The sequence below is a fragment of the Malaclemys terrapin genome, chromosome 17, assembly GCF_027887155.1.
Source record: "Malaclemys terrapin pileata isolate rMalTer1 chromosome 17, rMalTer1.hap1, whole genome shotgun sequence".
Lineage (NCBI taxonomy): Eukaryota > Metazoa > Chordata > Testudines > Emydidae > Malaclemys > Malaclemys terrapin.
In genome coordinates this window covers 17,794,048-17,821,895 of record NC_071521.1, presented here as the reverse complement: position 1 = coordinate 17,821,895, position 27,848 = coordinate 17,794,048, and the positions used below count along the sequence as shown (strand labels likewise).

At 45.1% G+C, this 27,848-nt stretch overlaps 1 protein-coding gene across 1 annotated transcript; it reads right to left on the bottom strand.

Moving 5' to 3' along the window:
• Positions 1 to 27,832, bottom strand: TNFSF15 (TNF superfamily member 15). The gene is made up of 4 exons (XM_054007814.1): positions 27,432 to 27,832; positions 15,108 to 15,159; positions 11,217 to 11,258; positions 1 to 4,644 (listed from the first exon to the last, which is right to left on the bottom strand). Exons 1-4 carry the CDS (start codon positions 27,627 to 27,629, stop codon positions 4,217 to 4,219), a joined length of 720 nt encoding a protein of 239 aa, XP_053863789.1. The 5' UTR covers positions 27,630 to 27,832; the 3' UTR covers positions 1 to 4,216.
• Between the last annotated feature and the right edge of the window lie 16 nt (positions 27,833 to 27,848).

Sequence of the window (27,848 nt, the reverse complement as noted above, 5' to 3'; positions counted from 1 at the left end):
GCATATAGTTCATTTTATTTAGTTTTATTATAAAACTTTGGAAACAGTAAGCCAAGTCTACTCTACCTTGAAGGAAACAGCTTGTACTATAAGATAATACAGTTATTTATATGAAAATATATTACTATAGCAAAATGCTATACTGGTCTCTAACACCCACATCGGGCAAATATTTGTGACATTCAATCTGATTCTTTTAAAGAATGACGTTTCTCCTTAGTTCTCTTTTGAAATGATGGGCCAGTCAGGATGTTAATTAAACAAAGCACATTGTGGGTTGGAGGGAGACACTGTCAAGGTGAAAAATCAGATTTCTTTAAAAATTTGTCATAATCTGTGTTTCTAATAACACATAATTGAGATTTAATGCCTTGATCCTTTCATCTGATCTCTACAGGCACTTCCTTATGGCCACGGAGACTCCCTTTGCAGTCAGGGGTCTGCCCAACAGAATTGCCTTGCAGGATCATGGTCTAAATCATTTAAAAAAACATAATTTCTTCTTCACTATTTGTGGCGGTTGTTTCCTTTATGCATTTCACTCACTGGGCTATTCAATTTCATTTTCTGCCTGTCGGCCCCAGTCCTTCAAACACTTAGTCACATGTGAGGAGCCCATTAAGTTTAATGGAAAGACTCATGTAGTTATAGTTATGCACACCTAAGTGTGTGCAGGACTGGGGGTGATAGTCAGTTTCATTCTCTGTTGCTCGTGCATTAGAACAATTCTGATGTCTGTGGGTTTCCAAATCTGTGAGGGGATGATTTAAATTAGGAAAAAAATATTTCCATTGAATCGAATCAGAAAATCCTTTAGAAGAACATTATTGTTCATATTCACTTTTGTAAAACAAAACAAAAAAAAACTTTTACAAAATCCAAAGTTTCAGCTCAAGCTACTTGACAGTGTCTCAAAGTTTCAGTCAACTTTTAAAAATTTTGTTTCCCATTGTACTTTTTACATGCTTTTTGCAAGCATTCTTAACTGCCTGGATCTGATTATCCTCTCAGTGGAGATACTCCTGATATACACCAGTGGAAGTGAGATCAGAATCAGTTTCTTTTTATACATACTGGTCACCATCATTGTTACAGAAGCACAAATAACAGAGAAAGTTTCCACTGGAGATTATGTGCAGGGTTAATATGCCACCGCCACTTTAAAACAAGTGACGGAAGAAAAATCACTTACGTACATAAATGTGATAGCACAAAGAGGAGTTGCATATGAAAGCTTACAATAAGTGGACTATAAATACAGACTCCTGGAAAATAAATAAATATGGGTTTGTTTTGTGGGAGTGAGGCGTACTGATAGCTAATCTGGGACTGCGGCTGGTAATATTTTGGGCTGTGAAATGTATGATAAATATACACTGGAAAGAAATTGTATGCGTCTCATGTGAGGAAAGACTTATTATTGCTCTAGGACTTCCTAGAACATGAACAGAAATATCTATATCTGTATATAAATATCTCCAATAGTCTCTTTTTATGTACCATGTACTGTACGTTTCACTCCTTTCCCTTAAACTCATTTTACCATGATTTAGTGCACCAGGCATTAAGAATTGATGACTTGATTTTGATCTATATTTCAATCAGGTGTAGAAATCTATTGGGATTGCATCATGATCAAAGAATAATGCCCCAGCACCCCATTCTAGAAACAAAGAACTAATGTGGATTTCTATAACTGTCATAGAACTGCTTGAATTTTGCCTTCACGGACACACTTCACAGAAGTGCTAATATCAGGCTGCTGAAAATTACCTGTCCTGGACAGGTGCGCTGTGATGAGAGCATCTTAGCTTAACAGTGGTACCTTCCTTGGGCTTAACTCACAACGAGGCAACTAGGAGGAGAAAAGCAGGAGGCAAAAAGAGAAAAGACCAGGTTTTTTTAAAAACTTGCAAGCTGGGAGCACTGCAATAGCCAAGCTCTTGTGGGGCATGTTCAGTGCTTCTTAATTGCTTTTGGATGCAGCAGTATCATGGGGATAGATGCCTTCTGAGATAGATATTAAGAGAGCCAGGTGATAGGGGGATGGGAAGGGTGGAGGAGTGGGCCATGGGAGGGTTCTTCTCTTACAAAGGGGTTTGCAGTAAGAAAAAGATGGAGAACCTTTGCAACCAACCTGAAGCAAAGCCAGTTTTCCAGCACTGATGTGCTTGTACAGAGACATGGAGGCAATGCTCAGACCATGCTACGGTTGCATCATTTTGTCTCCTTCCATGCGTCTCTCTCTCCATCTCCCCCACACCCGCTTGTCTCAACTTGCCTTGGCTCTTTTCTCTTCCTCCCCTCCACCGCACTCTTGTAGAGCCTATATTCTATTAATTTTGTCAGCTACGTTAGAAGGAGGAATGCAATGGAGAGAACAGACTGGCTTCCTTGCCAGTCTAGCTGCATTATATATGGTGTGTGTGTGTGTATACCTTAAATTAGAACTCATCAACTAAACCTTGTCAGGATCTCTAGAATTCTCTAATGTGTGTGATTCCCATTATTGGTTTATGAGAGGCATGAACTTGCATTGGAAGGAAAATATATCTCAGCTACATTTAGCAATGTGCAATCCAGCAAAGCACTCTGAGTACATCTATAACGCAGTGTCACTTTCACTGATCACATGGAAAGACATGTTGAAAGTGGAGGAAGTTCCAGTGAGAGAGAAGGAGTGTGTCTAGCTGCAAAATTAATTCTTTGGGTTCTTTACATGACTGAGCTTGGGGCCTAGGGGCACTTAAGAATATAAAGCTCGAGTCTATCAGAACATGACTTGAATAGTCATCAGTGAATTGTTTATCACGGGAGTGGTGGGAAAGCCAGGGAATTTCCCTGAGACAGTATGACCTAGAAGACTGAGCAAGAGACTAGTAGTGGAAAGTTCCTGAGTTCTGCTCCTGGCTACACCTCCTACTCCCACTGTTGCCGTGACATCGACCCCGCTCTCTGTGTAGAGGAACCACTAGTGCTAGCCAGCCTAGTGCCTAGAAAAAGTTACAGCAGCCTTTCCTTTCAGAAATCACTGCCGGAGTGAGCATCTGGGTATAGGGGAGTTCTGGCCATCTTGGCGGGGGAGGGGGCGAGGAGGAGAAAACATTTTGTTTTCAATATATGGAAATTTCTAAAATGTTGTGGTTTCTTTCCTCAAAAAGCTACCAAACCAAACCAAACTAAAACATCACTTTTGAGGGAACATAACACATTTTCAAAATGGTCCCTATTCTGAGTGACTACACTTATCTGCTGTACAGCAGGTTGAAAGTTTTCAAAATTTGAAATTTTTCTGAAAGTTTTGCTCAAAATTTCAATAAAAATCTCATCCCCTCCCCCCAAGATTTCTCTTCCTGACCCAGTTTTCCAACCCGTTCTAATAGGACTTTTTTCAGAGTGAGATGAATTTTTACAATGAAACATTAACATTTTGCATGCTCCAGTGTAAAAATGGACAACCCATTCGAAATGGTATAAAAAGAGCCATTTCTGGGCAGCAGAACAACATAGCCCACAATTTCTGCCAAATTTCTTGGGGGAAAAAAATATCAGTAATGTTTTTGTTTGTTGGTTTGTTTTGCAAACTGCAAGAAATTATTTTAATCTACTTTCCAGGGCAGTTGTTAGGGATTCATTAAACAGTTAATGATTTACACAGTGCCTTGAAGATTTACATTTCTATATTAGTACAAAGTACTGAGCAAATCTCTTTTTAAGAGTGCCAAGAAGTAATTGCCTGTTGAAAGGGGCAATCTGAAGAAAGGTCAAACAAACTTACGTTGGAAACTTGAACAGTTTAAAGTGGTTGTTTAAGGCAAAGGGGGGTTGTTTATTAGAGGTGGAATATAGGCTTAATTGATTTGTTTGTTCCCCATCACCTATAAACTATTTATGCCCCACTTGTAGGTATTCAAGAGGTTCCTAGCTTTAGCATGGAAATGTATTTTTCTCTCCTCTGCCTCCCTATGTTTTTTGGTGGTTTGGTGTGGTGTGATCTATTCGGTGATGTGTCGTTTAATTCAACTTTCCTCCCCCAAAGGACAATGATGGGCACCCAGCCACACAGGTGAAGGAGAATACAGGCTTTTGAGAGCACAGATGCTCGGCACTAGGACACCCTGATCCTGCACTCACTAAAATCATTAGCAAAACTCCTGTGTGACTTTAGTGATACATTTGATCAGGACCCTAATTAGGAGCAGTTGCTGTCAGAAGCCTACAGTAAAAAAGCACCAAAGAATGTTTTGTCTTCTTTAGTGTAATCCACCCATTGGATTTCACTAACATTGACCATCAGCCTGTCCCCCTCCTCCATGAAAAGCACTGCCCCTAAGTAAATAGGCTGGAACCAGTTGTTTCCCATCTCACACAGAGTCTTGGTGGCAGTCAGTAGTTGGGTAGGCTCAGGGTAGCTGTCCGTGACTTTGGTGATGGTCTGCGTTATGGAAACTGGTTTACTGTGATTTGGAGTGGGCCCTCGGAAAGTGACCTGAGAGTAGATGTAATAATCCCCGGCCTTTGGAATCATCAGTGACTTGTTGGTGTAGTTCATGTTGTTCTTGGTGAAGGCTAAGCCTCGCTCGTGTTCCCACTGGAGAACTGGCAGCTGGTTTCCCGTCGGGGGAGAAATATCTTGTTTCTTAACTGAGGAGGTAAAGGAGAAAGGAAAGAAATCAGTTAGTTCACCTGTTCAAGCAGGATGTGTGGCACTGAGCATAACTCAGATGATGGAGTCCTTCAAAGAAAACAACCTGCCAGCACATTCTCTTTAGTAAGGGCTCACTCTGTATATTACTGAAGTGCCCAGAGGCCCCACATGAAATCAGAGCCCTACTGGGATAAGCACTCTACATACACACTGTAAGGGTACGTCCACACTATCCACTGGATCGGTGGGTAGCGATTTTTCTATCGGGGATCGATTTATCGCATCTCATCTAGACGCAATAAATCGATCCCCAAACGTGCTCCCTGTCGACTCCGGAACTCCACCAGAGCGAGAGGCGGAAGTGGAGTTGACGGGGGAGCTGTGACCATCGATCCCGCGCCATGAGGACGGGAGGTAAGTTAATCTAAGGTACGTTGACTTTATCTATGCTATTCTTGTAGCTCAAGTTGTGTATCTTAGATCGACCCCCCCCCCAGTGTAGACCGGGCCTAAGAGACAGTATCTGCCCCAAAGAGCTTACAGGCTAGGCAAGGCAAACAAAGGGTCAGAGAAAAGGAATATTATTACTCCCATTTTATATATGGAAAACAGAGGCACAGGGCGATTATGGCCAGATTTTCAAACACAACTAGCCATTTTGGGTGCCCATCTTGAGATGCTGTAAAGGGACCTAATTTTCAGAGAATGGACGCCGGGGCCCCTTTAAGGTGTCTCAGTTTGAGCACCCAGGAACTAAGCCACTTGGTGTCATTAGACCTGATGCCGCACAGCAAGTCTTTGGCAAACTGAGAATAAAGCTCAGCTCTCCTGAATTCTAGGCCAGCACTTACCCACAAGACAATCCTTCCTCAGGGTGCAGTCTGGTCACATCAAAGGGGGAAATTCACTCCAGTGTGTAGAAGGATTTGCCCCCCTTCCCCCCGCAAGGCCCAATGCACCATTTCACACCAGTTTCAGGTCTATAACAACACATCATCCTAAAATGCAGCCAACTCTGGGGCACCTGTGTGAATGATTACAGCAACTGTACATAATGGTGCAGGACAGTAATCAATGAGACACCCCATATCCAAGGGACCCTTCAGTCTATAATTACCCTAACTTATATTTAGGCAGGACAGCCCTTGAGAAAAAGTGACATGGAATCTTTTCTGACCACAAATGATCAGCACCTTGGTGTTAATCTAATCCAAATACACCTCCACCCCGATATAACGCTGTCCTGGGGAGCCAAAAAAATCTTACTGCGTTATAGGTGAAACCGCGTTATATTGATGTTGCTTTGATCAGCCGGAGTGCACAGCCCGCCCCCCCCGGAGCACTGCTTTACCGCGTTATATCCAAATTCATGTTATATCAGGTTGCGTTATATCAGGGTAGAGGTGTAGGTGGCAACTCCACCTGCAAACACTGTCCCAAAGTCATGTGGAATCTAGGTAGATTATCCTCCTTGCGTGTCCCATACAAAACTATTTTTGTGACTTAAACCTATCTCTAACTATGAAGGATTCAGATGAGGTTTCTATTGGGGGCAGATTATCCCACATCTCGCTACTGTGGGGTATCTTGTACCTTCTCAGAAGCAGCTGGTGCCAGCTGTTGTCAGAGACAGCACACTGGAGCAGATGGACCCCAGGTCTGATTCAGTCTGGCAATTCTCGTGTTCTGGTTTTTGCAGAGTTTGGAGGGAGGAGATGAGGCATAGTGGGACTTTTACCCTTCCTGTTTTAATCATCTCTCTTCCCCCATTTGTAATACAGCTCAGGCAAGTAGCTAGGAAAACAAGAGCCCTATATTTTATTTATAGGAGTGATTTCTGCCAGGGAACGGCCGTCAGCTTTCCTAGTAACTGTGTTTGTCACAAAAAATTGTTGTGGTAAAGTTGCAGCTGAGAAAAGTAAAACATCTGACTTCTCTGGGTAATAAAAAGAAACATACAAGGCTATTGATAAACAAACAAGAAAGACAGAGGCAACTGATTTCCAGGAGATGAGACCTTTTCTTTTGTGTGAGCGTGGGTTAATACTGAATGTTTGCTCTCTTTCCATATCATTCAGTTTCGGGGTAAGTGGATGAATTAGGTACAGGAAAGAAAAACTTTGGAATTCTTCCAGACTTAAGTGCTAAGTATGCCCTGTGTGGTACGGGATTCAACAAGATCACACACAATTACTACAAGGAACAGGATTAAGGGCGTGTGGCTGAGAGATGCCTCAGCTCCTGTTAATGTCACTGGAAGTACTGGGGGCTCAGAATAGGTAGGTCTACACAGCCTGCAGAAGCAAGGCTCCCAGCCCACATTGACAGATGGGCTGACAGGGCATGTGCTAGCACTCTACAAATATACGTGTAGACAGCGCTTTGCAGTCAGGGCTTGGGCTCTGAAGCCTGGGCAGGGGAGTGGGCTTCGGAGCCCGAACTCCAGCCCAAGTCACAATTTCAAAGCACTGTCTCCACAGTTTTTTAGAGCACTAGCATGAGCCCTGCTAGCCCAGACCTGGGTTGGGAGACTCACTGCCCCAGGCTGTGTAAACCTACCCAATCTGGTCTGAAACCCCATTTCCAGAACATTGCAGCAACTACTGGCTAGCACTGGTTTTCTCCTCTGGTAATATGTAATCCATAAGCGGAGAATGAGCCGTAATGCCTGGCGTATTCGCTGAGCAATATAACGCTATGATGGCGGGAAGTAGCCTCTGCAATAATGGATTTTGAGCTCTAGTTCATTCTAACTTTTCTCCAGAAAAAGGTAAAGCATACAGATGGGTGGGGGAAGACAAGGATTGCAATAGCATCTGGTATGGAAGGAAGGAAGAGTGTTCTCAGATCTTTGGCTCCAGCTGTATAGAAACTGAGGTTAGGGGAAGCAAATGGCTGTCTGTTACCTCACACTTCCACAGGGCTTCCTGGGGGTGTTCAAACCCTGGTATAAATTAGACCAGCCTTAGGCCTTGCAATAGCCCCTCCCCTCCCCGAGGGCTAATTTAGCAGCTGGGGAGGCTGGAGTGCAGGGATCTCTATGTATGCAGCTCCCTACCAACCCTAGCATGGCCCCTACACTGGAGTGTGCCACATCACCTGTGCCTGGTATTTAGGACAAATTTAAAGCTCCTCTGTGCTACTGTAGCAGCTCCAAGCAGCCTCAGAATCTGGCCCAGAATCTGTAAGATTAAACTGGATTTACTGGGGACAGATCTGACTCTGGTAGGCCCTCTTTCTTATTTATCTGAGGCTGTGTTTACACTTAAAATGCCACAGCAGCTCAGCTGTAGTATTTTAAGGGTAAATATGTATTTGACCTAGGGAGGTGGTGGAATCTCCACCCTTAGAGGTTTTTAAGGCCCGTCTTAACAAAGCCCTGGCTGGGATGATTTAGTTGGGGTTGTTCCTGCTTTGAGCAGGGAGTTAGACTAGATGACCTCCTGAGGTCTCTTCCAACCCTAATCTATGATTCTGATTCTATTCACTATAGCACTAGATCATCACTGTAGTTAAGCCACCACCCCAAGAAGCGCTAGTTAGGTTAACAGAAGAATTTTCCCATTGATCTAGCTCTGTCTAAACCAGGGGTTAGGTTGGCATAACTACATCTCTTAGGGGTGTGGATTTTTCACATTCCCGATGGACACAGCTATGCCAGGTAAGTTTTCAATGTAGACCAGCCCTTTGACAATCATAAAGTGAGTGTGACTGTAATGCGTGTTACCAAAGTGGCCTAAATCAGGCTCTGGAAGTTCAGTGATCACCCTTAAAAGGCCAGTTGTTCCCAACCAGTAACAGGACAGTCGTTTCCTAAACTGACTTAGGGAAATGCTCAGATACCACCACACCGTGATAGCTGTTCGTTAACAATTTAGTAGTGACTATCATTTTCCCCCCTCCCCACAAAAAGCAATTGGAACAAAGGGGGTGCAATAGCTCAGTGGTTTGAGCATTGGCCTGCTAAACCCAGGGTTGTGAGTTCAATCCTTGAGAGGGCCATTTAGGGATTGGTCTTGCTTTGAGCAGTGGGTTGGACTAGATGACCTCTTTGAGGTCCCTTCCAACCCTGATATTCTATGAATGCACTTTCAGTGACAAGGGTAGAGATTAGGGACAGGAAAAATAAGAACAGACCCTATGGCTCAAATCAAACTTTTCCAGAGCTTCAAAACAGACAGGAAAACATATTTGTCATTTTCCTTTTCTTGCTCCTCTCTACTTGGAGGTACAAGCTAGTGAATGTGCCCAAACGGCAGATCAAGGAGGACCAGAAATCTTTGGTGATTTCCAGCTAGATTTTGTAAATTCAAGGGATTGAAAGAAACTTTATTCAACTGTTGGGTGCTTCCCTGAAGTAAAGAGAACATCACACAAGCTTTTGAAGTTAATTAATCAGGCGTACAGAGCTACAGCCTTATCTTCTGAGCCAGCCGTCGTGCAGGAGGGGCTGTCTCTTGCCCAGTGTCTCTTGCTACTTTGTCACACTGGCTGTGCACCACACAGGACTGTTTTATCAATGAAGGGGACCTTGTTCTCCTGCAAATCTGCACTGTTGTGTTGAAAAATTTGGAAAGGTTTGCCTTATTAGTATGGAAAAGGGTCAAAAGACACAGTCTAGCATTAGCCAGGAACTTAAGGACAAACCCAGAGAGCAAAATCCTGCTGCTGAGATCTATAGGAACCTAGGGGAAGGATAGCTCAGTGGTTTGAGCATTGGCCTGCTAAACCCAGGGTTGTGAGTTCAATCCTTGAGGGGGCCACTTCAGGATCTGGGGCAAAATCAGTACTTGGTCCTGCTAGAAGGCAGGAGGCTGGACTTTATCGGGGGGGAGGGATAGCTCAGTGGTTTGAGCATTGGCCTGCTAAACCCAGGGTTGTGAGTTCAATCCTTGAGGGGGCCACTTGGGGATCTGGGGCAAAATCAGTACTTGGTCCTGCTAGTGAAGGCAGGGGGCTGGACTCGATGACCTTTCAAGGTCCCTTCCAGTTCTAGGAGATGGGATATCTCCATTATTATTTTTTTTTTTTTTAGGCCCTGATTCAGTGGCGTGCTTAAGCACATGCACAACTTTGCACATTGACTTCAGTGGGGTTACCCGCATGCTTAAAGTTACTCGTGTGCTTTGAGTGCTTTTTGGAATCACGGCCAGAGTCCCCTCCGCTGGGTCAGGCCATGGCAGAGGGAAAGGGAGTGGATCTTGGAAGCCGTCCACAAGGGTCTCGAACCATCACAGCCATGCCAGCCGCCCTTCTGCCACTGACTTTCCCCATCATGTCCTTGCCCCCGGGTTCTCTCATCTGGGGGCTGTAGAAATAATTTAAGGCTCAGTTCTGCCCCTCCCTCAAAGGGTGTACTACGAAGGGGTTTAGAGCATGCCGAGAGTCGCTTGCCCCTCAGCCCATCTACAGAGGAACCAGATCATCCCCTGGTCTGGTACCTTGACACTGCAATAAAAGACCCTCCGCATGGCCGTGGCTGGCCCATGTCAGCTGCCTTGAGCTTGGAGGGCTCGGGCTGCAGGGCTAAAAATTGCAGTGTCAACATGCAGGCGTGGGCTGGAGGTTGGGATCTGAAACCCCACAATGGTGGGGAGGAGAGGGGGTTGGTTCTCAGAGCCTGAGCCCACTGCAGTGTTTAGCCCCATAGCCCAAGCCCTGTGTGTCCGAGTCCATTGACGCGGGCTCTGAGAGTCGGTGCCATGGGTTTTTTATTGCAGAGTAGATGTACCTGACGAGCTCCATGAGGGCATGGCTGGGGGTAATGCTGGCCACACCTGTTAAGCGGGGCGTAGCAAAGAGCACCCTTCAGCCTGCTCCCTTAGCCTTTCTCATTGCTTGTGACACCCCCCACTCCTGCCCTTGGGAAAGGCATAACACCTCCCGGCGCCCCCCCTCCTCAGCACTGCTCAGACGCGTGAGAGTCACAACTGAACTTAATTCTCCTCTGCACACGCTGGTCAATGGAGTTATACTGGCGGGGAAAAGGTGCAAGTGAAGAGAATCAAGACTGTGATGCTTATGGAATATTAAAGGTCTGGTTCTCCTGTCCCTTAAACTGCTCTAGAGCCATTGACTGACAGGTGTGGAGTTACTCCTGATTCACATCACGATGAGACTACAACTAGGCCCTTTATGTTTAAATATTCCCGTTAAGTTCAGCAGAAGAGTAAAATACCAGCCATTGATTTAAGCACCAAGATAATTCTAGCAGTTGCTAACGGCCGCCAGCCCGAGTGTTCAGTTTGTAAGCAGCCTTTTAAAACCACAACGAGAATCTTTCATAAAGTGCCCAGCTTTGCAGACACTCTGTATGAACACAGGGCCAGATCCTCGCCTGGTATAAATCAGCATAGCTCAGTAAGGCTAAGTCAAGTGATACCCGCTTGAGCTCTGGCCCAGAGTGTGTAAACGGGAGATGACTTTCTTTCCCCTACATTTCCTGCCTTGCAACGTCTGACTGTCAGTCTCCATCGGGCATGTGCGTTTTGGCGCTCAGCTTTTGTGCAGTGCAAATGTTAGTGACAACAACCCAGGAAGGCATATTATTTTTGAACAGTTACATTACCTGTCAGGTGTGCTCTTGGCTTTCCTGCACTGGATACTAAAGCTGTAATTAAAAAAAAAAAAGAACATTTGCAAACATCCGAGTCTGATTGATTCTTCACAGAGAGAGAATCTGTGCAGTCCCTCTTCATTTCCGCCTGGGTCTGTTTTACGAGTTATTTGTCTAGGCTGGTTTTTTTGTTTTTTTGTGTGGCAGGCAGGAATGGAATTTTGGACAGAGCTGATGCGATCACTGAACAAGCACCAGGACATGTCAATTGCACTGCAAGGCTTGTGAGAACTTGGCAAATCCTTTTAAAACAAACACTGCCCTCCCCCTCCCCACCCCCGCGAAAAGCAAAGCAAAAACCTCTTCTTTGAATTAGATTTCAGCATGCACCAGGGCATCCTTTGTTGTTCTGCCATTTCAATACTAATATAGTCAGATTGTCCTCAAAAAGCCACAGGGCAGGTTTATCCCCCCACCAATGCACAGAGGAGGAAGTCTGCACATCCCTTATTCAGGGCATGCAGCACCAACCCAGCCACTCCCCCTCTTATGCCATCTTTCTGTCCCCCCAGCCCTCCACTGCTTCCTCGAGCCTGCCTGGGCTTTGCCACAGTCGCACCCTCTCCTCCTCCCTTCCTTCCCCACCTGGCCTCCCATCCACACCTCTCTCCTCCAGCCCAGCGCTTGCCTATGATTCTCCCTGACACTCCCTGCACTGCGTGACCATTGCTGAGGAGGCCTCTATAGACCTCCTGTGTTGAAAGGAGTGCGTGGGGGAATGGTGGACTTTGGTTTCTTTGCACCAGCTGCACTGGCATGAAAGGGACCACAGGGCCCCTGTGAGTCTGGCCCACAGAGCAAGAGTGAGCTGGGGTTGGCTTTCACGTGCAGCTACATTTTCCCTGCACAGAGTCCTTAGCAGCACTAATATCATAGAATCATAGGACTGGAAGGGACCTCGAGAGGTCATCTCGTCCAGTCCCCTGTACTCATGGCAGGACTAAGTATTATCTAGACCATCCCTGACAGGTGTCTGTCCAACCTGCTCTTAAAAATCTCCAGTGATGGAGATTCCACAACCTCCCTAGGCAATTTATTCCAGTGCTTAACCACTCTGACAGTTAGGAAGTTTTTCCTAATATCCAACCTAAACCTCCCTTGCTGCAATTTAAGCCCATTGCTTCTTGTCCTAGCTTCAGAGGCTAAGAAGAACAATTTTTCTCCCTCCTCCTTGTAACAACCTTTTATCTACTTGAAAACTGTTGTCATGCCCCCTCTCAGTTGTCTCTTCTCCAGACTAAACAAATCAGATTTTCAAGATTTCAATCTTCCCTCACAGGTCATGTTTTCTAGACCTTTAATCATTTTTGTTGCTTTTCTCTGGACTTTCTCCAATTTCTCCACATCCTTCCTGAAAGGTGGTGCCCGGAACTGGACACAATACTCCAGTTGAGGCCTAATTAGCGCGGAGTAGAGTGGAAGAATTACTTCTCGTGTCTTGCTTACAACACTCCTGCTAATACATATCCACAGATAACACCGTACAGGGAAGTAGATTCAGATATAGATTGTTATCTACCCCGAGCCTTTCCCTTCATTTATGTTTTCTATTGACTCAAACCTTCACTCTCGGCCCAACCCTTCAGCTCTAACCCTGCCCAAACTTCCAGGGACTTTGATGGGATTGCAGGAGTGTGTGCCGCAAGAGGATTTAGCCCATAGCATTGCAGATGAGCTGTGCTCAGGGGAGGGTTTGCAAAGGTAGCTTTAAGCCACATGTACACCCTGCGGCCCTCAATTCTGGTTCCTTGTGGATGCTGGACTATTTCCTGCTGTAGACTAGAGCAGTGGTTCTCAAACTAGAGCTGCTGCTTGTTCAGGGAAAGCCCCGGGCAGGCCGGGCCGGTTTGTTTATCTGCCGCATCTGAAGGGCGGCCAGCACGTCCCTCGGCCAGCACGGCTTCCTGCAGCCCACATTGGCCTGGAGCAGCGAACCGTGGCCAGTGGGAGCTGCGATCGGCTGAACCTGTGGACGCAGCATGTAAACAAACCGGCCCGGCCCGCCAGGGGCTTTCCCTGAACAAGCGGTGGCCCTAGTTTGAGAATCACTGGACTAGAGTAGCCACAGGGCTGTTTGTACCTGGTTGCCTATTGCCCATGCCAGCATCTGGGCATCACTGCGGGGGAGAGTTGTCCCCCAGATATGTCCCCTATGCTGGGAACTAGGATGGAGTTGGCATAGAAGCTACTAGATGATTCCCTTGTGCCGTTCTCCACTTGCCAGATGTGATGGCTTTAGGACTGGGTTGCACTGTAGAGCAGTATGAAGCCCCTTTAGCAGGACAAAGAGCTACCGCATCCTTGCGAAGTCACCTAGCCCATCCTCCTCCAGGCGGTTCCTTTGGGAAATCTAATTTTAAGATAATCCAAGTGATAGGGCTTCGCACCCTTTGCGGGTGAGACTGATCTATAGCATAACGGATCTCACTGGCAGGAAGCTTTTCCTGACATTCAGCCTGAATTTACTTTCCCAGACTTTAATCTCCTTTGGCTTCTAGTTACACCTTTTGCACCACACTAAGCAATTCCTTTTCCTCTAAAGGCACCTGATCTGGCCCCCACTCTGGCTCCTATATGCTGTTTCAGCAGTGTACAGCGCCCATGAAGGAACTGCTGGGGAAGAAGTCCCTCTGGGCAGAAGGAGCATAGGCTTGGTATTAGTGACCTTGCACACTGTCCTCAAAGTCCAACTTTAGGGGACATGCTGGGAGCGTAGCTGGGTCAGGAAGAGGCATGTTGTGATGCTTCTCAAGGGTTACCCAGTGGCGTGAGGTGCCTCCCTACCACCTGCCCTTAACAGCAGGAAAGCTTGTCTGTGACCGCAGTGGGTCAGTTCCTCTACCCCTCTAGTCTCTGGGAACTAGGGCCTTCCAGGCCTCCATAGGTCCCATTCTCTCTTTACAGGTTAACGATAGTCAACCTGCAATCTCCGAACATCTCAGTGGAGTGCCCAGCCCCTGATCCACTGGATTTCCCAGACCCTCTGTTCCAAAAGGAACAGTTCTCTGGCCCCCCTCCAGCGAGTCAAATCATAGCAAGCAGAAATAGTGGAAACAAAGGGTTAGCATGCACATAGCTCTTCCTACTCCAAGTGATTCTGGGCTGCAGTGCGGCTCCTAGGCAGCCAATCGGGCCCGCAGAAAGAAGGCAGAAAGTCACCTTTGCCCAACCCCTCCTGTGCTCTTTGTCCTGGGTTTCTCAGAATCTGTCCCTAGGAGCCTTGTCCTCGGATGTTTGTGTTTATGGGTCATAGTTCTCTACACACCCTCCCACGCCCCCTCTACTGTACTTGTATTGTTCCCAATTTCTGGCAGGGAGGAGAGAAGTTTAATGGTCATTAGGTAACCCTCACACCTTCTGGGTGTGGCGTTCTGTCCCACCTAGTGGAGCGAGAGATAATGAGTCTGCTCTATAGCGTTAGCTAAGAAGGAGTTGGCTTTTAGCTCACGCGGTAGAGGCTCATGCACTAAACTCCTGAGGTCCCAGGTTCGATCCTATCCGCTGATGACTGGGGTTTGTGGGTGTTACAGTTACACATGGGCATTTTAACCCCTTGGAATCCTGGGACCTACTTAGTTGTTAGTAGAGAAGGCAGCTGTCTCTATTTGATAGTCCTGGGAAAGTGCATTTCCGTATAGTGGAAAGAGAAGGAGGGTGAGGTAATATCTTTCATTGGACCAACTTCCTTGGTGAGAGAGAAACTCTTTCAAGATATTACCTCACCCACCCTATCTCTCCTACACTTAGCTGCCGTGAGGAATTTGCAATAGCAGGTACCACCCCACATGGACACATGAGTGAACAGAAGCTTTTATAGAAGAAGGAAAGGACTGGCAAACTTACAAATCGGTGATGCCTGTTGCTTTAGGAATCTAGACATGCTTTCATCTGCAACCTGTGAATAGATTCACAAGCAGTTAGTGTTCAGTTGATTGAGACAAGACAAATCATGGAGTACGTAATATTTGCAACAAAAGAGTCCATCAAAGCCTTTGACAATTGCCTCAGGAGACAGAGGAGGCAGCAATATTTGTTTATATCTGAACTGAGCCTGAAGTACAAGCCACCAAGTAGCTTTGGTTGTTGGTGCAAGAGCCTTCTCCTCCGCAGCTCCTGTTAGTTTGAAACTGCCTTCCAATATCCCTCTGCCTCACACACACACAGGCCAGATTCCCAGGTCTGGCCGATCTGTGCTAAGCATGGGACCTGGGATGGGAGAACGTTACCTCCAAGGCACCTTCCTGCTTCCTGGCTCAACCAGAGCCTGAAATGGCCCATAGAATAACTCAGGAAGGCCTAAGGGCTACTCTAAGTTATGCCACACAGAGCAGTCATCTGGGGACAGTTCTGCCAACCACGGCGTGTGGAGCACAACTCCATCCAGCCACACTCCCTCCCATCCCCAGCCTCCCACTGAACATCTCCTACACATCAGGGAGGGGCGCCCGTCATGCAGAGGTGAAACAATACACAGGGGTTAGAGCTGGAAGCCAGGATCTGACCCTGACTCTTTCTTATCTGAAAACATAGTGGGCCTGACCCTCAGCTGGTAGCAGACCTCCTCTGAACAGGGGTACACTGATGTACAGCACTCAAGGTTCTGCCCCATAATTTCTCCCTTACTTCTGTACCTTGCAATTTCTCTCTCCCTGTGCTCTTTATTATGTGACTCTGTAACTCTATCGTTTCGTTCTCTAAGGCACTGGGGAAAGAGTTTGTGTGAAAGACGGATCAGTAACGAAAAGGAGCCGAGACCTCTCAGTGGCAGAGACCTAACCTTGCAAGTAAACAAGCACTTGACAGAGGAAAGGTCAGTTTTGTTTTTTTAATCACTTGCTAAATCACTCTCTCTATCTGAGAGCCAGAGTCCCTGTGACGTGCATTCAGACTCACACAGCAAATATTGCAACATAATATTGACTCGGTCAGTGCCAAATACAGAAGGCATTTATGCAAAGCAGCAGGAAGGGCGGTTACCACTTGCCAGTCCTGCCAATGGTGTTCGCTTTTCCGATTCAAACCCACAAGAGTGCATGCATTCGTGCAAGACTTTGGTTCTTTTCAGCCAGCTTCTCAGGTGATAGAAATCAGCATAATTTTGAAGCCAATGGTGCTAGGCTGATTGAAGATCTGGTCTATAGTTTGTGCATGTGCACGCCCCTGCCCCAAACCTTAATAGCAGTGCCTAGAGGCATACAATGCTTACAAAGCAACAGAGGGTCCTGTGGCACCTTTAAGACCAACAGATGTATTGGAGCATAAGCTTTCGTGGGTGAATGCCCACTTTGTCGGATGCATGAGTGAGCATTCACCCATGAAAGCTGATGCTCTAATACATCTGTTAGTATCACTGGCCGATGGGAAGGGGCGGCACGTCCGGGTCTTCGGCGGCAATTCGGCGGCAGGTCCCTCGGTCCCTCTCTTCCTCTTTCAGCTGCCGCTGAATTGCCGCCAAAGAATGAAGCGGCGTGATTGAGCTGCCGCAGAAGTGCCGCCAATTGGCTTTATCTTTTTTTTTTTTTTTTTGCTTCGCCGCTTGGGGCGGCAAAAAAGCTGGAGCCGGCCCTGTCTACATTAAAGACTCTTCTAATATTATTTCTCCCCAGGCCCAATTCCAGTAGCTGCTACAGAAATGGCAAAAAAAGGCGGCCTCGGCAATAATGAAAGGGAGAGCAGGTGTCCAGGAGACAACAACCAGCGAGATCACCAGCAGGTGTGAATGAGTGTAATACACTGATTTACAGCAGCTGAGGTGCTGACCCAACTCGCTCTGTTAAAATGAGGGCTAGGCAAAAGTGCGAGAAGCCCTGCAGTACAGAGTCTGCTGGGAGCCTACTTATGTTGTATGCTTGTGCACTTTGGGGCCCAGACTCTCACTCCGTGTTAATCAGAGTAGATTTCATTGTAAATGGGTTTCAAAGGAGCTCTGCTGATTAACTCCAGCTGAAGATCTGGCCAATGACAATTACTACTAGAAAACAGTGATGATATTTAATGTGTATATACATATTAATGTGTATATACATATATTATCCAGCTTGGATTATTTCTCACACACACACACCAGCTGCTTCTGGGGGAACAGGACACATGCTGCATGCCAACATGGTCTAGATAATACTTAGTCATGCTAGGAGTGCAGGGGACTGAACTAGATGACTTCTCGAGGTCCCTTCCAGTCCTATGCGTCTATGACTCTATGGGCACAAGGTGAATGAATGGCTGAGTTAGCTTTGTGGCAGACGGACAATATCCTGAATTAACTTTACTGAATTAAGTTAAACCTTGCTGAATTAGTTTTAACAGCTTTGGGGTCCATTGTTTTAAAAAGTGCAGTTGTGTCTGTGTTCTTGTGGAATTGTATGTTTGTACCTTCTCTAGGAGGTCGACTCACTAATGCAATGTCTGGAAGGTATTAGGAACTTCAAAGGGCTTTTTGAAACAATACCTGTTAAATGGATTTCCTAGGAAGTACCTGGGGGCAAAGGAAATGCAAATAACCCGCCTCTAATCCACCCTTTTGAAGCTATACCTTCCTGAGGAGAAGCTACTGTATATTTATTACCTGCTCTAGGAAACTCCAGATCAAAGATGCCTAAACAGTATACAGGGTGGACTAAACATAGGGTGACCAGATAGCAAATGTAAAAAATTGGGACAGGGGTGGGGGGTAATAGGAGCCTATATAAGAAAAAGCCCCCAAAATCGGGACTGTCCCTATAAAATCAGGACATCTGGTCACTGGAACTAAACATGTTATGAGTGGGCTAGTTCTGAGCTGAGGCTGTGATGAATTTGAGACCACAAAGGAAATCCCTTGGGTGTGGTGCTGAAGGACTGCTCCGGCCAGAGAGCATGTTCGAATTGGGGTGATGTCTGCTAAGCTTATTAGCATTGGTGTAGGGGCTTTTTTTTTTTTTTTTTGTAACGGTTTTCTCTGTAGTGCTTTTACCTTAAGAATAAAATAGGCTTGTATTAAAGAAAGAGCTGCCCGTCAACTTATAATTGCGGACAATCGCTCTGTTATCAGTCCCTGAACAGAAAGCCAGCACGTGCTGGGACAGCCGGTGTCTGCTGAGAATAACAAAGTGAAGGCAACTGTACAGCCTGGAAATACCCTGCTCAGAAGGGAGTGAGACATGCCTCTCCCCACCTCCCCCCCAAAAAGGCAACAGCTGGGGAGCTGGAAGCCTGAGGGTGGGGGCCCTTGCTTGCACCACTGAGGGGAAATACAGGCACAAGTTGCCCTGAACTGAGTTGAATCTGGTGTGTGCTGCATTGAGGCTTCAGATTTTAAAACTGGTGCCCGAAGCTGAGGGGCGTGTGTGGTCTAGGTCAGGAGACGGCTAAACCACTTAGAAAATGGTAATTTCCCAATAGTTAAATTACTTAGAAAAGAAAAACATTGCAACAGAAAATTCCATCCCTTCCCCAGCTACCCCGCCTCTGCCCCTGCCTTCCCGCGTGCCGCCCAGAAGAGCAGCATGATCTAAAAGACCCTTGTGAAAGCTGTAGGGCACAGTCTGCAAGATAGGAAGGAATCAGGAAGAACTCCCCTACTGAGGTTGACCTTAAACTGTTTGAGATGGGGCAGGTGCTCGGTACTGAATATTGCATGGTCTGCAAGAGCTCACAAGATTGCTGGGATGTTTGAATACAATTGTAATTTATGATACAATGCACAGCATCATGGTCAGCTGAATGTGTCATTTCCCTGGAGGGACTTTACAAGGCCATAGTGCGGGAATTCCGCTGGGAACATTCCTCCCCCATGCGACATTAATGACAGTTGTAATCACTTAAATGTCAAGGTAGTTACATATGCCATATCAAAGCTGTGTTCGGCCCCGATTCAGCAAGATACTTCAGCTCACACCTAACTTTAAGCATGTGAACAGCTCTATTTATTGACTTCAGTGGGACTACATGCTCAAAGTTAGATCCCTGCTTATGTAGTTTGCTCAAAAACCTTACATAAGCGGAACCCTCGAGATTTAATTAGAGCTGATTGTTTCCCTGAAAAGTTTTGACTTTTTGTCAAAAACGTAGAGTGGTTTTGGGACAAAAACTGGGGGTGGAGGGAATGGCTAACAACTGAAATATGTTTGGCTGAAAATCAAAACAATTTCTATTTTAGGCCAAAAGTTTTAGTTTTCCGAGGGGGGGGATCCCCAATGTGAATAACGGAGAAGAGAAGCAGTGGTGCCTAGTGGATAGAACACTTGGTTGGGACTCAGGAAATCTAGGTTCTATTTCTGGCTGTGCTAGTGGCCTGCTGGGTGACCTTGGGCAAACCTTATTTCTGCCTCGGTTTCCCTAACTGTGAAATGGGGATAATGATATTGACTTGCTTTGAAATCATATGATGAAAAGTGCTAGTTCTTTTGAATAGTTTGTTCATGTATATACTGCTTAGTAAAGATCAGTTAGGCTGAAAGATGCTATTTAAATACAAGCTGTATTATCATACAATAAGGAGGTACCATTTATAGACCCCATCATGAAATACTTTTAAAAATTAGTCCTTTTAAAAATTATACTGGAGAGGTTTCTTATTCCCCATTCTTGATTTGGTTGGTATTTTTCAGAAGTCCTCGGCATCACCCTAACCATGCTGCCACTGAAGTTTGTGGAAAAACACCTATTGATTGCACTGGGAACACAGTTAAACCAGCCTTGTGTGTTTCTGAAAAATCCCACCCCAGAGCTGATTGGAAGACAAGGATCTCCCGAATAGGAGCTGGTTAGGCCTCAACTGGAGTATTGTGTCCAGTTCTGGGCACCACATTTCAGGAAAGATTTGGACAAATTGGAGAAAGTCCAGAGAAGAGCAACAAAAATGATGAAAGGTCTAGAAAACATGAGCTATGAGGGAAGATTGAAAAAAATGGGTTTGTTTAGTCTGGAGAAGAGAAGACTGAGAGGGGACATGATAACAGTTTTCAAGTACATAACAGGTTGTTACAAGGAGGAGGGGAAAAAATTGTTCTCTTTAACCTGTGAGGATGGGACAAGAAGCAATGGGCTTAAATTGCAGCAAGGGAGGTTTAGGTTGGACGTTAAGAAAAACTTCCTGTTAGAGTGGTTAAGCACTGGAATAAATTGCCTAGGGCGTTTGTGGAATCTCCATCATTGGAAATTTTGAAGAGCAGATTAGAGAAACACCTGTCAGGAATGGTCTAGATAATACTTAGTCCCACCATGAGTGCAGGGGACTGGACTAGATGACCTCTCGAGGTCCCTTCCAGTCCTATGATTCTATGAAATGGCAGCGTTAGTTCCTGTGAAGACTGTGGTATGCAAAAAGCTGCCACAGGCCTTCAATTCCAAAAGTCTCCAAAAATACCATTTATAACCGTTTAACATTTAAATAAAAAGAAAACAGCTAAACATCCCCCTCCCACACATCTTGTTTTATTGTACCCTTTTGAAAGGGGGCATCAACATTACAAACCTGAATGCAGCAAAATAGTTAGGAATGGTGGGGTCATAAAGATTAATATGCAGCTGTGTTCAGATCACATCCATCTCTCCTGCTCTTTACACAAGAAGATAAAAAGCCTTTTGGGGGCCAGATTCTGTGCGTGTTATATGGGTGTGCATATGAGTGCACATGCATGGGTAATCATAGACATGCAAGGCTGGAAAGGACCTCAAGAAGCCATCAAGTCCAGCCCCCAGTCCTGAGGCAAGACCAAGTATACCTAAGCTACCCCTTAAAGACCTCTAATGATGGGGATTCCACAAGCTCCCTTGGAACCTTGTTCCAGAGTTTAACTACCCTTATATGTAGAATGTTTTTCCTAATATCTAACTTTAATCTCCCTTGCTGAAGATTAAGCCCATTACTTCTTGGTCTACCTTCACTGGACATGGAGAACAATTGATCACCGTCTTCTTTATAACAGCCCTTAACATATCTGAAGACTGTTATCAGGTGTCCCTCGCCCCAGCCTTCTCGTCTCAAAACTAAATATGTGTTTTTTACCCTTTCCTCATAGGTCAGGTTTTCTAAACCTTTCATCATTTCTGTCGCTGCCCTCTGGACTCTGCAGTTTGTCCGCATCTTTCCTAAAGTGTGGCATGCAGAATTGGACAAAGTACTCCAGCTGAGGCCTCACCAGTGCTGAGTAGTGCAGGAGAGTTACCTCCTGTGTCTTACATACAACATTCCTGTTAATAAACCCCACAATGATATTGTCCTTTTTTGCAACTGCATCACATTGTTGACTCATATTCAATTTGTGATCCACTGTAACCCACAGTTCCTTTTCAGCAATACTACACGTTAGCCAGGTATTCTCCATTTTGTAGTTATGCATTTGACTTTTCCTTCCTAATGGCAGTACTTTGCCCTTGTCTTTACTGAATTTCATCTGGTTGATTTCCTACCAATTATCCAATTTGTCAGGGTTGTTTTAAATTCTAATCCTGTCCTCCAAAGTGCTTTCAACTCCTCCCAGCTTGGTGTCATCTGCAAATTTTATGAGTGTGCTCTGCACTCCATTTCCAACTCATTAATGTAAATATTGAATAGTGCCAGACCCAGGACTGATCCCTGTGGGACCCTACTAGGTACACCCTCCCATTTGGACAGCGAACCATTGATAATTATTCCTTGAGTCCTGTCTTTCAACCAGTCGTGCAGCCACCTTATAGTAATTTCATCTAGATCACTTTTCCCTAGTGTGCTTATGAGAATATTATGCAGGGCTGTCTCAAAAGCCTTACTAACATCAAGATATATATCACATCTACTGCTTCCCTTGGAACCACTAGGCCGATAATCCTGAAAAAGAAGGAACTTAGGTTGGTTTGGCATGATTTGTTTTTGACAAATCCATGCTGGCTATTCTTTATTATCCTCCAGGTGCATAAAAACTGTTTAATAATTTGTTCCAGTATCTTTTCAGATACTGACCAGTCAGGCTGACTGGCCTATAATTCCCATGATCCTCTTGGTTCCCCTTTTAAAGATAGTTATTATATTTCCCCTTCTTCACTCTTCTAGGACCTCACCCATTTATCAGGCGTTCTTGAAGGTAATTGCTAATGGTTCTGAAATTGCTTCAGTTAGTTCCTTAAGTATCCTAGGATGGATTTCATCTAACTTGAATACATCTAACTTACCTAAATTTTCTTAACCTGTTGTTTCCCTATTTTGCTCTGTATGCCTTCCCTCTTGCTGGTAATATTAATTCTGTTGAGTATCTGGTCAGCATTAAACTTTTCAGTGAAAACTGAAGCAAAATGGGCATTGAACACCTTTTCAACTTTCTCAATGTCATCAGTTATTAGCACTCTTTCTCCTCTAAATAAAGGACCTACATGTTCCTTTGTGTATCTCTTGCTTCTAATGTATTCAAAGAACCTCCTCTTATTGCCTTTTATGTCCTTTGCTAGGTGTAACTCATTTTGTGCCTTAGCCTTTCTGATTTTGTTCCTATATGCTTGGGCTATTCTTTGGTAAGCCTTCTTAGCAACTGTCCATATTTCCACTTTTTGTAGGATTCATTTTTGATTTGGGGGTCATTAAAATGCTCCTGATAGGAAGAATAGGAAGGGGCCAATATGGTTCTATCTTTCCTTCACATTGGAATCGTTTGCAATTGTGCCCTTAATATTGTCTCCTTAAGAAACTGACAACTCTCCTAAATTTTTTTTCTGCTAGATTGTCTTCCCATGGGACCTTCCCTATCAGTTCTCTGAGTTTGTTAAAGTCTGTTTTTTTCTGAAGTCCATTATCCTAATTCTGCTGCGCTCACTCCTTCCTTTCCTTAGAATAATGAAATCTATCACTTCATGGTCACTGTCACCCAAATTGCCTTCCATCTTCAGATTCGCTACCAATTTCTCCCTGTTAGTCAGAATCAAGTCTAAAACACCTGTCCCTTTGGTGACTTCCTCCACTGTCCGGAACAAAAATTGTCCACAATACAGGCCAAGAACTTACTGGAGAGTTTGTGTTTTGCCGTATTACTTTTCCAATAGTTGTCGGGTTGTTAAAGTCCCCTATTGCTACCAGATCTCCTGTTTTGGATATTTCTTTTATTTGTTCTAGAAATGCCTCATCCACTTCCTCTTCCTGATATAATATATGCACCAAATTTATTTTGTGTCATTTCCAGGCATGGAATATTGCCTAAGCTTGACCTGTGCTGTAAGGACCTGATCCAACTCCCATGTAAGCCAATCAATAGACTCACTGACTTTCATGGGAGTTGGATCGGGCCCCAAGGGAAATGCATGATACCTGCGTAAAGCTGGAGTCATTACTATCCAGTTGGGCAGTGGTGATAATGCAGGCAAAGTTTGGGAGGTGAAAACCACACACCTGGGGCCAGAATGTGAGGTTTCTCCTCAGCCCACCCACAGCCGTTCCTCCAGCCTATGTACTGGGTAGCTGATTCAGCCTCCCTCGGCCACTTGCATGGTATGTTGAGGCCATTGGCTTTGCAAAATGTGGTTCCTTTCGGCTCCTCTTTTGACCCTCATCACTGGCCTCCCTGCTGGCCAGTGCAGATCTGGCATGGAGAGATCCAGGCCACAGCTGGCGGCTTTGGAGGCCCATCTGCATTGCTGCAGCCCACTCCCACCGTCGCCACTTGAGTTCAAAGTGGGCTGCAGACCCTTGTCCCTTCTCCATTTGGGTGAATTTCCCTCTAAACTTGATTCTGCCTGCCTCAGGATGCCTTTGACACACCTGTCCAAATCTCAATGCCATCAATGGGAGTTAAGTGCAAAGAACAGCAATTAAGACTTTGCTACCCATTTACAGATGATTAACTGAGAAGACTGATAAGGCAGCAACCTACACATTCCTAGCTGCCGTGTCACTCCGCTAGTCCGCTCTAGGGCAGGAACTGTGTGCTCAAGTTATATTCTAAATAAACTCAATGAAATGGAATTTGGCCAGGGAAACAAATGTGTTGTTGAAGCCACCACACCGCTAAGGGACAGCGGTACAGTTGTTTCAGAATTAGAGCACAAAAGAAGTATCTGTTATTTTGAAAAGCGGGTGGGTGTTGATGGTGGAAGGCAGGCAGGAAGCTCTGGAGTGTGAACCCCATAGTTCTACACAGACCAGGTGCAATACGATGAAGAAAGCAGAATTTCCGGTTTGCCCATGTTGTCCTTATCATGTGCTCTATCCCAGAAGGGCTGCCTCTAAAGATCAGGCAACAGTCTAAGCTTGTCTCGGGCTGGAATATGACTTTAGGCACATGCATGCGTGAGGGGTGGCATGTAATCTGCACCAGCCCTGCAGAAGACCTAGGAGAGACACTCCTTTGCGGCACAGCTCCCTCACGCACTTCCCTCTAGCTCCTGAGGGAAAAGAGTTACTGCTAGCTTATAACATTGCAAAAAATGCACGCACACCCTCAGGCCAGCTCCGCCGAGCAACCCAGCACTGTTGTTGAGCAGAGAGTAGGCTCTTCCCGTTGTCCTTTCCACTGGTCTCCTCATCACCAATCTGCTGGAGAGGGCAGCAAGCAATTATGTGGTCACTGCTGATTCCTACCTGTTCACCTGCTTTCAGGGGCAATCAGTGGGAACACACCTACATGCCCAGACCCAAGGTCCAGGGAACCTGTGCAGAACTGTAAATGGTTGGGGGTAGGCAGGGGCTCTCGCTCCCTTCTAAGAGATCCAACCACCATTTAGCCTTCACTCCTTTGCTTCTCAGTTGGGACGGCTAATTATGGTGGAGAGTGGTCTGACAAAAAGATGCCCTTCACCAGCACAATTTGAATTTTTTAAAAGACCAATGGGAATTAATTAGATCAAAAGGGATTTTTCTGTTTTTGTTTTTTTTTTAATTTCTTAGAAAAGAAAAGACTTTGATAGCATTCCAATTGGAATGAAAGGAGCTGCTCCTATGAATAATGGCTACAGGATGAGGCACATACGAGGAGCCCAAATTCAGTTCAGAGCACTGGTTTTTGGAGGCATGAGAAGAAAGTTCTCAAGGCAAGTCAAACACACCCATAACTATTTCACGGCTGCTAGTCACTGCTGACTGACTCAGCTCTCAGTGGAGCAAGTGAAAGGTTTATTGGGTGTAGTAAATAATTTAGCAGGATAAGTATGTTCCGCCCACTCCACTTGGCAGAGACAGATGACAAGTTTCCAGCTATGATGATTTTTTACTTTTGCCTACTGGGATTTTCATTTGATCATAACAGCCAATTTTTAGAGTAATATCAAGAGACATGCATTAATTTCCTTTCATATACTTGTATAAATATAATATATAATAATATTGTCCAGAATGAAGCAATCCTTAATGCTTACAAAGCACCTTCTATCTGAAGATCCCAGAGGCATTCACCAGCATTACTTCATTAACCTTTACAACCTGTGAGCCAGGTAAGTATTAATCTCATTTGACAGATTATTTTATTATTTCAGTTGTGGTAGCATGTAGAGGCCCCGACCAGGATCTGGACCCCCATTGTGCTAGGTGCTGTATAAATATATAGAAGGACACAGTCCCTGCACTGATAGGTGGACATTATAGGGACTAAAGTCAGCAGTAAACTCTGCCCAGATACAGAAGTCCACCCATTCAGAATTCAGTGTAAGCACAACATTACTTGGCACGACACCTAAGTAATTATTACAATAATGGGCACTATAGAAACCACTACAACAGACAGTGAGAGGCATTGAGAGGTTCAGTGACTCGCCAAAGTCACGAGGCCACATAGTGAGTCAAAGTGAAAGAAGGGAAGAGAACTGCTGATTTAAGTGTTGCGTGTTTTTAAGCAGTATAAAACTGCTTCTCCGTATACAAACATGCACTCACACACATTGTACAGATGTGGATATAAATAGGAACTCTGCCTTAAGCATTCATCTAAGCAACCAGCAAACACAGTAAGTAAAGAGGGTCTAGAACTAATATTGTGTTTGACACCCTGGAGAGATTATAAAGTCTTTGACCAAGAACTGTATGTATTAGAAATAAGCCCCTAGCTCTGATTTCACTGTGTGTGTGTGTGTGTGTTTGTACATATATCTACACAACTGCATGTCAAAGAGTGTAAAATCCTAGTGGCAAAAAGTTTGCCAGAATAGAAATAAGGTCGTATTCAGCATATTAGTGCCTCTTGATCATTGTTGTTCATAGTATTCATTCAATTAAAACTTTGTTCATACAAATTAGCAAAGAGTGAATTTCAAGCATCAAGCTGAAATTCATTAAGGTCTGGCTCCTGCAAACAGTCAGACATCTGCTTACCTTTAAGCAGGTGGCTAATCCCATTGACATCAGGGGGAATATGCACCTGCTTAAAAAGCTGCTGTGGATGCCAGCAGCAGAGGGTTTAAAGACAAATACCTACAGAGGTATGCATGTGGAGATAGATGTTCAGCTGTTTATTAGAGATAGACCTTAAACTGTCCCCTGAATCCAATGCCCCTGAACATTGGAAAACTTTTGATCAGGATTTAGATGAGGATTTGAATGTTGGGATTGGCGTCACTCTCAATAATGAGCCCAGACTGGACCCTCATATGTAAGCATCCCAAATCTCAGGGAAATCTGAATTCACATGCGACTCTGGAGCTGAAATAGGTAGTTCTGACCCATCTGATACACACACACACACACACACACACACATGGGTATTTGACACAAACACAACCCACACATAGACGGATGGACACACGAATGACATTTAACAGGTGGCTGGTGAAATAGGGTCCTTTCAGCCTGCAATGAGAGACGAGAGAGCTCTCAGCTTGAACCAGAAAAAGGGGGAATGGAGATGGGCAGCCAGATCCCCAGCTGAATTCAATGGCACGACCAGCAATTTACACCAGCTGAGGAGCTGGACCATAGAGTTTTCTTTAGTCTGCCAGTTAGGATTTAATATTGTTCCTGCTCTTCTGACCCTGTTCAACTCAAGGAAGAGAAATGGAGAAAAATCTGCCTATTAAAAAACATTTCCTCCTCCTTCCTCACTGTGTGCATGAAAGAAAGAAAAAGCAAGCAAGCAAGCAAGAAAGAAACAGAACGTTTGTTTAACATTCTTCCTTAAAATTGCAAATCCATAAAGCAAGAAGCCACAAACTCTTTCTCCAAACCCAAATATTTAAAGAAACTCTCTTCTCTTTTTCTTAACCTTTCCTTAAGATCACCAAGAAATGGCACTTTCTTACCTGAGCCGGGCCAGATTTATGGGCTCTGAGATTTCCAACCAGCAGATAGGCTGTGGGTAATGCCAGGACTAGAACAGACAGCAAGCAAAAAACCACAGCACAGCGTATTTTCTTCAGATCCTCCCTGACACCCATTCCGGATTCTTGATTGGTCATACGAACTGCTTCCTCCAGGGATATTTCAGCAATGTGTGGCATGCCTTTGACTGGCTTGTGTACCTCTCCCTCTGAATAGAATCTCGGAGGAGGAAAATCTCTTCTGCTTGCTGTCCTGCATGGAGACCCCCATTAAATAAGAGCTCACTTGAGTGTGGGATGGCTCTCCCCCCCTACACACACATGCACCCTCCCTCCCATGGAATGCACCGCCTACATAGAAACCCAGTTCAGGGAGACAGACAGAGCACTACTTTTGCT